This window comes from Poecilia reticulata, linkage group LG19 (genome assembly GCF_000633615.1).
Source record: "Poecilia reticulata strain Guanapo linkage group LG19, Guppy_female_1.0+MT, whole genome shotgun sequence".
Taxonomy (NCBI): Eukaryota; Metazoa; Chordata; class Actinopteri; order Cyprinodontiformes; family Poeciliidae; genus Poecilia; species Poecilia reticulata.
The window spans coordinates 846,688-858,034 of NC_024349.1; the positions used below are offsets into that span (position 1 = coordinate 846,688).

General features: G+C 50.4%; 1 protein-coding gene across 1 annotated transcript in view; it reads right to left on the reverse strand.

Annotated features, from left to right (window-relative positions):
- Positions 1-10,953, reverse strand: part of tnrc6ba (trinucleotide repeat containing adaptor 6Ba) — a 16,978-nt gene extending 6,025 nt beyond the window's left edge. The window contains exons 1-11 of the mRNA XM_017310680.1: positions 8,363-10,953; positions 7,635-7,799; positions 6,742-6,938; positions 6,569-6,640; positions 5,920-6,111; positions 5,666-5,785; positions 5,447-5,572; positions 4,033-4,173; positions 3,085-3,201; positions 2,429-2,633; positions 1,053-1,220 (exon numbers count right to left, since the gene is read on the reverse strand). Of these exons, the coding sequence (XP_017166169.1) occupies positions 1,053-1,220; positions 2,429-2,633; positions 3,085-3,201; positions 4,033-4,173; positions 5,447-5,572; positions 5,666-5,785; positions 5,920-6,111; positions 6,569-6,640; positions 6,742-6,938; positions 7,635-7,799; positions 8,363-10,925 (4,066 nt within the window). The 5' untranslated portion in view covers positions 10,926-10,953. The remainder of the gene's footprint in view (positions 1-1,052; positions 1,221-2,428; positions 2,634-3,084; positions 3,202-4,032; positions 4,174-5,446; positions 5,573-5,665; positions 5,786-5,919; positions 6,112-6,568; positions 6,641-6,741; positions 6,939-7,634; positions 7,800-8,362) is intronic.
- Between the last annotated feature and the right edge of the window lie 394 nt (positions 10,954-11,347).

Here is an 11,347-nt window from a genome sequence, read left to right on the forward strand (position 1 = left end):
AATGTGACAGGAAGCAGACGAATGTGACAGGAAGCCAGAAAGTAACTAGTTACTTTAGTTACTTGTTGGATTATTTTAGGATTATTTTTGTGTCCAAACTGAAGAAAAATGCAAAGATTCTTTTATTTTCATATTGTGACCAACAAACATTTATTATGAAATCTGTAAATCATTAAAGATCCGAGACACAAAAATCACTTCAAACTGTTGATTCATTTAAATAAAAATAAAAATGTTCAGAATTTTTGGGTCGTTTTCCGTTTTATTTGCCACATTTTTCATCATTACAGACTTGCAGTTTGCGGCCGAACCAAAGTATTTTGAAGGGCCATGAATGGCCCCCGAACCACACTTTGGACACCCGCGTCGTACATTTTACTTTTGAGTGATTTTATTTCTATTATTTTCATTTTGGTCTTTAAAATTTTTTGTAATTTTTTTTTATTTTTGGTTTTTGAAGATTTAATTTGTGGAAAATCTGGATTTTCAAACCGTTTTTCCACCAATGAGCTCCTGGGTTCAGAGTGATGTCATCGCCCCACGGCGGCCATCTTGTTTGACAAACGTTATTTACATCTTCTCTTTATTTGGACTTTAAGTTCAGAGAGTCAGACTAAGATTAATATTAATTTTATGAGAATAAAGTTGTGATGTTTCAGCTGCAGTGAAACCAGAATAAAGTTAATATTTGGAGAAAAGAAAATATTTTAAAAACTATTTAAGCTTTTTCCTCATTAAAAACAACATTATTAATAATAACTATTAATAATATTATGACTACATTATTATAATAAAACTAATTCTTCAGTTTGACCCTGAAACACAGAAGATTGAAACAAAAATCACTTTTTGAAAAATATTTTCTGTCATTTGTGATTTTTTTTTATGAAATAAGGCAAAAAAACAAAAAAAACTAAATAAATTATAAATGGTTTGACAAAAGTTGGAAATGTGCAGAAATAACAGAGTTTGTAAAAGCTGGCGGTTCCGCCACGACGGATCGTTTCTCTGCAGAACCTCAGGTCCGCCGGGTCAAAACTTGGGCCTCTCACCGTTTTTGTGGAAAGCGTTTTCCGGTGAGGAAGCGTCGGCGGAGCAGCTGCCCTCCATCATCCATCTGAAGCGGGACTGCGGCGCCGCCGGGTCCTTCATGGCGCCGGCGCCGCCCCCCATGGAGCCGCCCAGGTCCAGACCCGGCAGGTTCACAGCAGAACCGAAGCCTGAAAACACACACACACACACAACCATTAGCAAACAGGATAGTATTGATCGGTAATTAATAGAGAGAGGTGTGCCGATCGATCGGTCACCGATCATAATCGGCCGATTTTGTGAAAAAGTGTTTGATCGGCGATCATTGGCTCTTGTTGCCGATCACCTGCATCTCATTTCTCAGCCTGCCTGTGCAGCTGGTCTCCTCTTTCCTTCACACTGCTAACGCGCAGCAACAAATCCTGAGCGATGTGGAACTATAACTATAACGCACTGAGTGAATGGGGAAGTTTGCGTGTTGCGGCGGGAAATTGAAGCAGGTCAAARTGCATCAACACRACGAAGCTAATAGACATAAAAACAATGTTATACTTGACGGAGTTTGGCTACATCGAGGCTCACTGCAGTAAAAAAGACATGGAGGATCAGATAGCAGGTAAATCAGCGCAGCTACAAACACCTGGATTAGCATGACGGTCAGAAAGCTAAACAAATAAAATGATTTAAGTCTCTGAGCTGCGATGTAAGACGCTGGTTCTGCTCTCGCTGTTGAACCGCTGCTACGCTACAGGTAGTAATATTTCACAGACTGAGCGCCGCTTCTGCTCCACCTGGTAGTGACTCTCACACCGAACCTCAGCTTAAAGCTGCAGCTTCTAACCTAAAAAATACATTTTACATACGTATTAAAACTTTCGCTGTCCTAACATGAGACAGATAATCTCTAAAAAATAATCGATCTCCTCCCTGCTCTGCATAATTACTCCGCTCAGTCAGAAACAGCCACTCATATTTAAAATGTTTTCCAAAGTCCCACCAATAATTTAAGTTTATTGCCGTGTTCTTGCATCATCATGTCATTGTTATCTCAAAACAACAATATTATCGTTTATCGCAATAATTCTGAGACGATTTATCGTTTTTATGACTGGCCTAAAAAATCCTTCACCTTTTAATTATCAGCATCAAATTATTATCAGTAGCAGAACTTTGAAAACAAACAGAAGCTGTAAACAAACAAGATGGCCGCCCTGAGCGCATCGACTTCTGAACTACAGAAAGTATTAAATTAAATCATCACAAACCAGGAATGTGATCAATCGATTAATCGATCAATCGATGGAAGAATGAACCAGATGAACTGATCAAAACTCTTTTCAGGTTAAATTTTGTCTGCCGTTTCTGCCTTTACTCCAGCAGCTGGCGGCTCACTGACCCGAGTACGGTCCGAAGGGCTTCTGCTGCAGGTCCGCCACGGACCCGGCCAGGCCCGGATGGGGCAGCGCTTCGGCGCCGGGGAGTTTGGGACCCGACCCGCCGTGGTGGGAGGGGGAGAACTTGGAGCCGGACCCCAGGCCGCCGATCTGCTGGTGCTGCCTCTGCTGCTGCTGCTGCTGCAGGACGGTCATGATGCGGGCCAGCTGGGGAGGCGAGGAAGAGGAGGAGGAGGTGATGAAGAGTTATTGAAGGGGAAAACTGGACTGGCTCGTTATTAGAAACATTCAGACTCTAATCATCCTCCTCTGCAGAGCTTCTCATGTTCATTCAGATTTAACCGTTTCATCACCTATTCCAAGCTAGATTTAGGTCTGGACTTTGACTAGACCGCTCTAAAGTCAGCCCCTCCAGGAGTTTGATTGTTTTTGTGGTTTGTGGTGTTACTTTAGAAAATATTCCAGTAGTTTTGTTATATTTCTTGCATAAATAACGGCGGCTGTTCCTCTCCAGGTCTGATCCCGTCCGATGCAAAATGTTTGCGTTTGTGCAGCTTCATTATTGCTCTGTTCCTTCACCAACTGGCCTTTTTCTGAGTGCAAATCCCAGCAAACAGCTGCTAGCGGCGCTTCGAGCAGCGGCCAGGTGTGGCGGTACCTGCTGAGGGTCGGGCTGCTGACGAACGTTTGGTGAGAACTTCCTCTGGTTCTGCAGCATCGGCTGCGGCGGCGGCGGCGCCGGCGGCGGCTGCTGCTGCAGTAAGAGCTGACAAGCCTGAACACAGAACAGGACAAACGTTCAGATCTACCATCAACATTTATTCATTACAGAGAGAAACCAGGTTCTGAAATCAGCAAATCTTTCAACTCGTTCTGATTCTTAAAGGGCCAGTATCATGTTCTGTTTTCCAGGCACATGGAGCCATTTTCTAGCAAAATGAAGTAATTATTACTTTCAGTTGGACAGAAGATAACTTCCTGATCAACACCTTGAAATTGGGTCTCTGTCTCTTTAAGAAGCTCCTGCTCCTCCTGAAGCTCCGCCTCCAGGAAGTCGTCCCAACATGGCTCCTCTTTAACCCCTTCATGTTTTTAGCAGCGCTGCTCTGAGCAGCAGCTCCTATAATGAGCTGTTTGCTAATTGCTGCTGGCTAGTCTGAAGGAGCTGAGTGGGGAGGATTCAGTTTTAACTGCAGCTGAATCAACTAAACCCTCTGGACAACAAACTGTCCAGAAGTTATTACGTTAAACAATAACATGGTTGTTTTGAGACCATATTCCAGGAATATAATGGCAATAATGCAAAACAACATGATCAAAGATCAATAAAGTTTAAATTCTAGTGAACATTTAAATACACAAATAAAACAGAAATGAATAAAATGAATTATGAAACGTGAGACCAAAACACCAGACTGAAACTTTTATCTCCCAGTTTCTGACGGAGAGAAAACAACAAATCACATAAATGGAAATGATGGATTTTGCTTCAACTTGTCGTGTGATGAAGTGATTTGCTGTTTGTKYRKTSCRGWGCGGTGCKGTGCGGTGCKGTGCGGTGCKGTGCGGTGCTGTGCGGTGCGGTGCGGTGCGGTGCGGTGCTCACCAGCTGCAGCTGGATCTGAGGCGGGTAGATGCTGAGCATGGCGATGTGCTGCGGGGACAGCTGTGGGGGGAACACGCCTCCCCCGACGGCCCCCACCGCCCCGCTGGGAGGCGGCATCGGCTTCAGCATGGACCCCGGCACCTGCAGAACCACAGGGTCAGCCTGACGGTCATCAATAAACCCACTGACCCGGCTGCGTCTGATCAGAACTTCTTCAAATTAAATACCGTCTTTCCAAACCGACCAGGATTTTCTAATATTTTGCTTTTTAAAATCACTGATTTGTGGAGCCGACTTAGAAATATTTGCATATAAAGTTGGAAATTCGTGCTTAAGACGGTAAAAAACCGTTTAGTGCGACTCAGTAAAACTTTTACTGAAGGCTGAAATAAAAAGCTGCGGCTGTCCGGATCCGGCCCGCGGACCGCGAGTTTGACACCTGAGGTTTAGATGAAAACAAATCGGCAGGAAGTCGGGATTGGTTCCCCACGGTGGAGACTGCGGGTTTAACCCCTCGCTGTCCTGCGCGTGCGGTCATGTGACTCTGCTCACGTTAAACCCCAGAGAATCGAGACGTGGCTGAAACGGCAAAACGGCCGTTAGTGAGATAAACAGGAAGAGTTTCAGCCTAAACGTGGATTAAAAAGCAGAAAAACCTGAGAATCATAAAACCTACAGGAACTAAAAACAAAAAACAAGATGCATAAAAACACAAATCAGGTCAAAACAAAGTATAAAAACTTCTGAGTTGATGTCAAATCAGTAGAAAGAGAAACTTCTAATGTATAAAACGTTAAAAATAGACGCATTCCAGCTGCACGTTTAGGTAAAATCTGCAATCATCACGTCTGTCTGACTGAATTTAATAATAAAGTGTGTTTAAGTCAGTTGGTCTTTACTGAACCATTTCAACAGAGATGAACATGAACTGAAGACCATTTCAGCGCCGCGCCAATATTTACTGGAACAGATCAAATAAATTCAGGATCGTTCTCTCATAACCAGGAATTTACGAAACTCGTTTCAGAAATTACATTTTGAGTTCTGCGTCTTTTTTTAACTACATGTTTTACGTCTTAAACGAGAAAGTCTTGTAAAAAAAAAAAAAAACGCGCTGTAAAACTTTTCTTGTTATAATAAGAAGCTTTCTGCATCTCATTTTCACAAACGTTTCATACGACGAAAAAGTCGCAGCGAGAATTTAGCGCAACATTTTCTCCCCTTATAAAAAGAAAACATTTGCATTTTGCACGTTGCTATAGCAACAAAAAAACCTATAAAATGCCAAGCTTGCAGATTATTATCAATAATTTTTCAAACTTTCAAAGACGTGGTGATCTGCTTGGTGTGGACGATCACCACCGGCTCAGGCGACGCTCCGAGCAGGGAAACAGGAAGTTGGGACGGTCGTTACCTGGGCAGACAGGAACTGATGAGGCACTTGTGCTCGCATCCCTGGGGACTGGTTCATGGGCGGGACACCGGGCTGATGCCGTGACTGGGACATCCCTCCGGTCCCGCCAAAGATGCTGTGGCCGCCCTGCAGTCAGAAAACGCAGCGGTTAGCGGCTAACGGCGGCGCGCAGGCGGGCCGAGGAGAAGGTTTGGGCGCCACCGGAGGACAGGGCCTTACTTGTCTAAAGGGGACAGAGTGGCTGAAGAGGGAATGGGGCTTGAAGGCGGCGGGAGGCGAGTGCAGAGAGCGAGGCGCCTCGTCTCCAAGGCAACCGTCCTGATTGGCCAAATGTGAGGTCTGTCAGAGCGACAGCCACAGGCCGACCAATCAGAGAGGGGGAAGGCAGACGGAGAGAAACGACCAGGCAGGGAGAAAAGCAGAGTCACCAGAGGGAAGGCGGTTCGGACGCAGCGGCGGGCGTGAGGCCGTACCTTATCGTAGTAAGACGCCGCGTCCGCCGGCGCCGGCTCTTTGGACCCGGGACGGTACAGCACTCCTCCACTCGGCCCTCTTCCTCCTTTCCTCATCTCTCCGTTGTAGTCGTTCATCGCCATCCCTCTCTTCTCCGCCTCCAGCTTCTTCTCCGGCGGCAGGTCCATGCTCGGCCCGCCGGGCTCGTCGTTCTGTCGACAGATCGGACCGCGGTCAGACAGGAAACCTCTGCTGCGGGAACGACTAACAATAAACACAAACTTTGACGCGTTTATTGGGATTTTAAGCAACAGGTTGGATAAGAATCTGAAAAGTGCGGCATGCATGTCTCCCAGAGCTCCGATCAGTCAGTCATCTGAACGTGGAGACAGGAGAGAACTGATCATGGCGACTCTGGAGGAGCTGTAGAGTCACCATGACAACGACTGCTGCATTCAAGGCGCCTGGGAAATGGGAACTCTGAGCTGGGAATTTAAAACGTCTCCAGTTCCAGTGTTAAATGTCCGAGTTGAGACAAATCCAAACTGAGTCTGCCTGGCCCAGGAAGCCCTGAAACATTAAGGTTTGGAGTTCTGCTTGTGACGACGGTCCGTCTGTATGTAAACTTTTGCTCTTCGCTGTGATTGGGTCATTAGTCTTCAGCCGTACCAGAATCCCCATGTTGGAAAACTGCCTGTTGATGGGACTCATCCAGGAATCTCCTGCAGCCTTTAGCGGAGCCTGAAGAAACCAGAGCAGAGCTTCAGCAGAGGAAACACCGAGAGAGCTGAAAACAGGCTGCCTGTGATGCGACCTCTGACCCCACTGAGGCATCAACTCGCCTTGCCGCCGGTCTTCTTGCCCGGGTTGCCTGGCCCCCAGCCTCCGTTGCTGCCCTGGCCCCAGGAGGAGCCGCTGCCCTGGGAGCCGGCGCTGTTCCACATGCCTCCTCCGTCCTCCTCGTCCTCCCAGCTGGAGTGGCACGACGCCGCCACCGAACTCTCCTTCTCCCCCCAGCCGTCTTGCATAGACTTCGAACCTTTAGGTCAGAGATCAGAGTTAACCAACATGGAGGAGCTGCCTCCATTTTGACTCAACCTGCCTGTGAACAAACAGCTTCACATGCGATTCTCTCTCTGCTGGAGATGCTTTTTAAAAACCAGGCTGGAAACACCGACGTAAAACAGGCTGAAACTCTGAGCAGCCAAACCGACTGACGAAAAGCAGAAACGATGTTACTTCTGCTGTTCTTTGCACATCAAAAATAAAAACCACCGTTTATGAAAACTATTCCCCATGGATGCGTTTCTGATCTGCACTGCTGCCTGTTTAGAACAACAATACATTATATTATCAGAAACAAAAAACAAAACACTGGATTTTTTTTTAGTCATTTTGTTTTGAAACAGAAAAACCGAAGAATGAACCAGATTTTATCTTGGATATTTAAAACGTCTCAGTTGAAACTCACTGGTTGGTCAACATGGTCTGGAGTGAAACTGGTGTCAAAACAACAACATTATCATTTACTGGAATAATTACTGGGACCATTTATCGCCCAGCGACGGGCGCAGTTGTAGCGCGCCAACCACATGCTAGCTGACGCTAAAACAGCAAGGTGGTAACCATGGCAACCAGCTCTTTGCGCAGTCGATCCCTCCAAACGCACAGAACAGATTCGGCTCCAAACATAATGAATGAATTAAAAGGGTTTCTCTGGAGGTTTGTCCCTCACCAGATCTGATGGAGTTTGAAGGAGCGTTGCCCCAGCCCGCCGGCTTCGCCCCGGCGTCGTCGGCTTCCCCCCAGCCAGCGGGAGCGTCGCTGGGTTTCCCCCAGGCTGTCGTGCCGTTGTCCACCGACGGAGCAGCTGGAGTCGCGCCGCCCCAGCCTGAAGGTTCTGCAGACAGACACAGACGTCAACGACGTTCCTGGATTTGCACCAATATGTCCACACTCAGCCTTCAGCCAATCCAAGCCGCACATCTGCTAAAGCTACTGATCATTGTTAGCCACTTCCAGCCAAAGGTTATGCACATTTAGAGCAAACTTTTAAAACGTTGCATGGTGCAAAACATGCATGTTTGCATCTCCCAGTTGGAGCGAACCAAACAGCAAAGCGTCCATCGTGTTGACGCTACGCATGGCTGTGATGGGTAGCATGTCGTTAATGCGAGGCTAGTTAGCTTAGCCACCGATGATGGCTGTGAAACGGTTTTCCTGTATTGTCGTTTCTCTGCCATTAGCACATTTAGCAGTGAGTACATGCGGTTGATTGACAGCGGTAAGTCCCTCCTCCCTGCTCTGACTGGCTGTTAGCGGTTCATTTTTCAGACAGCCAGAGCCGATCAGGGATCAATCAGATCGGATCATCAGCTCCAAACATGGCGACAGATCAACCGACGTGTAAAAAAGATTCTTCAAAGAAGTTTCTGCAGCTCTAACTGGATCATGTTCTGGTACCTGTGAGCGCCGCGGTCGGCCTGTTGGGCTGCTGCTGGACCGGCGGTCCCGGTTGCGGCTGCTGGTTCTGACCCGGCCCATGCGGCTGCTGGCTAGCAGTGCCGCTGTTCTTGTCCCACAGGTTAACCGGCTTGTAGTTGTAATGGGTCGGGTCTCCCCACGCCGACGTCCCGTCGTCGATCTCGCTCTTCCTGCTTATGGACTGCGGGGATGGCTCCTCCCAGCCGCTCGGTTCTGGTCCACTCCCGCCTCCGGCAGGGATTGGTCCCGAGTTCCAGCCTGAGCTTTGGTTCTGCGTCTGAGCGGCCGTCTTCCTCCCCCCGCCGCCGCCTTGCATGGCCCCTTGGTTCAGCGCTTTCTGCAGCTGCGGGTTCTGATTGCGGGGCTGTGATTGTTGCGGTTGGGCCGGCGGGCCTGGCATGGAGCCCGGCTGGCTGTTTGGCATCTGGTGCATTTTATTTCCTCCACTCCAACCCTGGTGAGGTTTGGACGCCATGCCTCCAACGCCGTCCACCCCACCGCCTCCTCCACTCCCTCCCCCTGTGCCTCCTGCCCCCCAGCTCCTCCGGGGGGCGCTGCTGTCCCAGTTCCCCCAACCACCTCCACCTAAATCCCCCCCTGAGTGCGCGCCGCTCCTCCTCTCGTCATCCCAACCTCCACCCGATTTTGATTCTTGCTCCAACCAATTCTTACCCGATCCAACCTTGGGTTTTGATCCCCAGCCGCTGCCTTCGTTGTTCCCCCCTACGTCCTTCCAGCCCTCCGTCCCTTTCTCCTGCTGTCCGACTCCCCCCCATCCTCCGCCCTTTTCTGCCCGACTGTTGCCCCCCCAGTCCTTGGCTTCATGACTATCCCCTCCCCCCCAACCCGACGCCTTGCCCTGGGTCAGCCCGGACCCCACGCCGGGTGCCACTGATCCGGACTGCGACATGTGCCTCATGTTGGTGCCTGCGGTTGGGGGGCCTCTCCCAGACAGAGACGCCCCACTGCTGCTGCTGTTGCTGCTGCTGCTCTCCCAGCCTTCCCCTGATGACCCGGTGGAGGGAACCAACGAGGGACTGACCCCCGGACCCGACGAGTCGGTGCTGAGGGTTCTGGGTCCGCCCAGAGCAACGGGGTGTTTTGATGAAGCTTTGATTTGTTCCTCGACATCCCAGGCCGTGTTTTGGCGAATCTGCGTCTGGCCCCAGCCGGAGTTGGACAGGACCCGCGGGTCCAGGTCGGACCGGCTGAGCAGGTTCTGTAAGGCAGCTTCTGTGTTGGGCGCCTGTCGACGAATGCGGTTGCCGTTGGGCCCGCTTCCACTTCGGGAGTTTCCGCCGCTGGATGAAGAACCCCCGTGTCCTCCTTGCCCCCCGGCGCCGTCGCCCCATTCCCCAACTTCCCCGTCTTCTTTCTGATTGTCCCAGGCTCTGCTAGCAGCGGGGGCGGTGGATGAGGACGCAGTGGGGGGGTTCCCTGCAGTGCTGCCGCCGCTGCTGCTGCTGTTGCTGCTGCAGTTTCCCATTTCTTCAGCTGCAGGTTTCGACCCGCCACCCCAGTCGCTACTGGAAACCCCTCGATCCGCTCCCACTGGTAACCCCCATCCTCCCTGAGATGCCCCGGAGGTTTGACCCCCATTTTCAGCACTAGGGTACCCCCAACCCAAAGTCCCTTTATCCCCTTCTGCTGCCCCTCCCTCCCATCCGTCAGTCCTTGAGGCACCCGTTTTGGAGTAAGCTGCAGGGTAAGGTTGGCCTCTCCAGCAGGGGGCATGGCTCGGGTCTCCTGCACCTACCCTGCCCCCCCCAACACCATGGTCCATTCCTCCCCCAATCCCTTCCCCCCCTGAAATATTTGGTCCTGCTGATTCACCGTCCCACTTCCCCCCTCCAACGTCTCTGTCTCTGGATTGCATTTGGTGAAGTTGGTGCTGATGGGCGCTTGACTGATTCACAGATATAGATGGGTGGCCCCCCAGACCCCCGGCTGCCCCGCCCCCCAGCCCCATGGAGGCGGTGTTGTTGGCAGCGGCGGGGCCGTCCTGCTGCACCAGAGCAGGCCAGGCTGAAGGGTTGGCATTTGGACTGAAGTTGGCACCTGGAATTCCACTGCTACCATCCAGGGGGCCACTGGCGTCGTGGCTCCCGGGCACAGCAGGGGCTTTGGAAACAGAGGAGGGCTGTTGCAGCAGAGCCCCAGCTGCACCTCCTCCAAGATGACCCTGGGGGGCAGTTGACCCCCACGCCGCACTGTTAGGCAACTGCATACATTCATTGGGCAAAGAGAACGAGGAAGTGGGTGAGGGTTGGCTGCCAGAGGCACTGATGCTTGTCACAGGCGTGCCGCCGTTTCCTCCATCGCTGCCAGCAATACTAGGCCACTCCTCCAGGTCGTTGCCGTCAACGATGACCTTCTCCTTGCCCTGAGAGGGGGCCTGGCTGCCTGAGCTGGCCCCCCACATGGAATTTGCATAATTATTAGTAGAAGCAGCAACTGATGGTGAGGTGAGAGCCAATGAAGATGCAGAATCTGTAAAAAAGAACAGGAAGTCGGCAAGAGTCAAACAGGCCAGATATTTCATTACAGGCTAGAGTCTAATGGTGATTTCCTCCTGATGGTCCGGTCGACCCGGTTCTACTGGAACCAGAACATCTGCTCCTCCTCCAGCTGCTCTGAGTCAAACCAACCTGTTCCCCTCCTGATGGTCCGGTCGACCCGGTTCTACTGGAACCAGAACATCTGCTCCTCCTCCAGCTGCTCTGAGTCAAACCAACCTGTTCCCCTCCTGGCCTGTGGGGGCGCTGCACCAAGAACCACTGAAGGAAACGACACAAAAATCGGTTGGAGGATTTTTCTTTAGTCTTTGGCGGATGGCATTCTGGGTAAATCCAACCAAAGCTATCATGCTAGCCTAGCGCTAGCAGCAGAAATGGCTCCTGGTCTTTAGCCTAAAGAGAAATCCTCCAACCGCTAAAATCCTCCATCTTGTTTCCATCTGGTGAA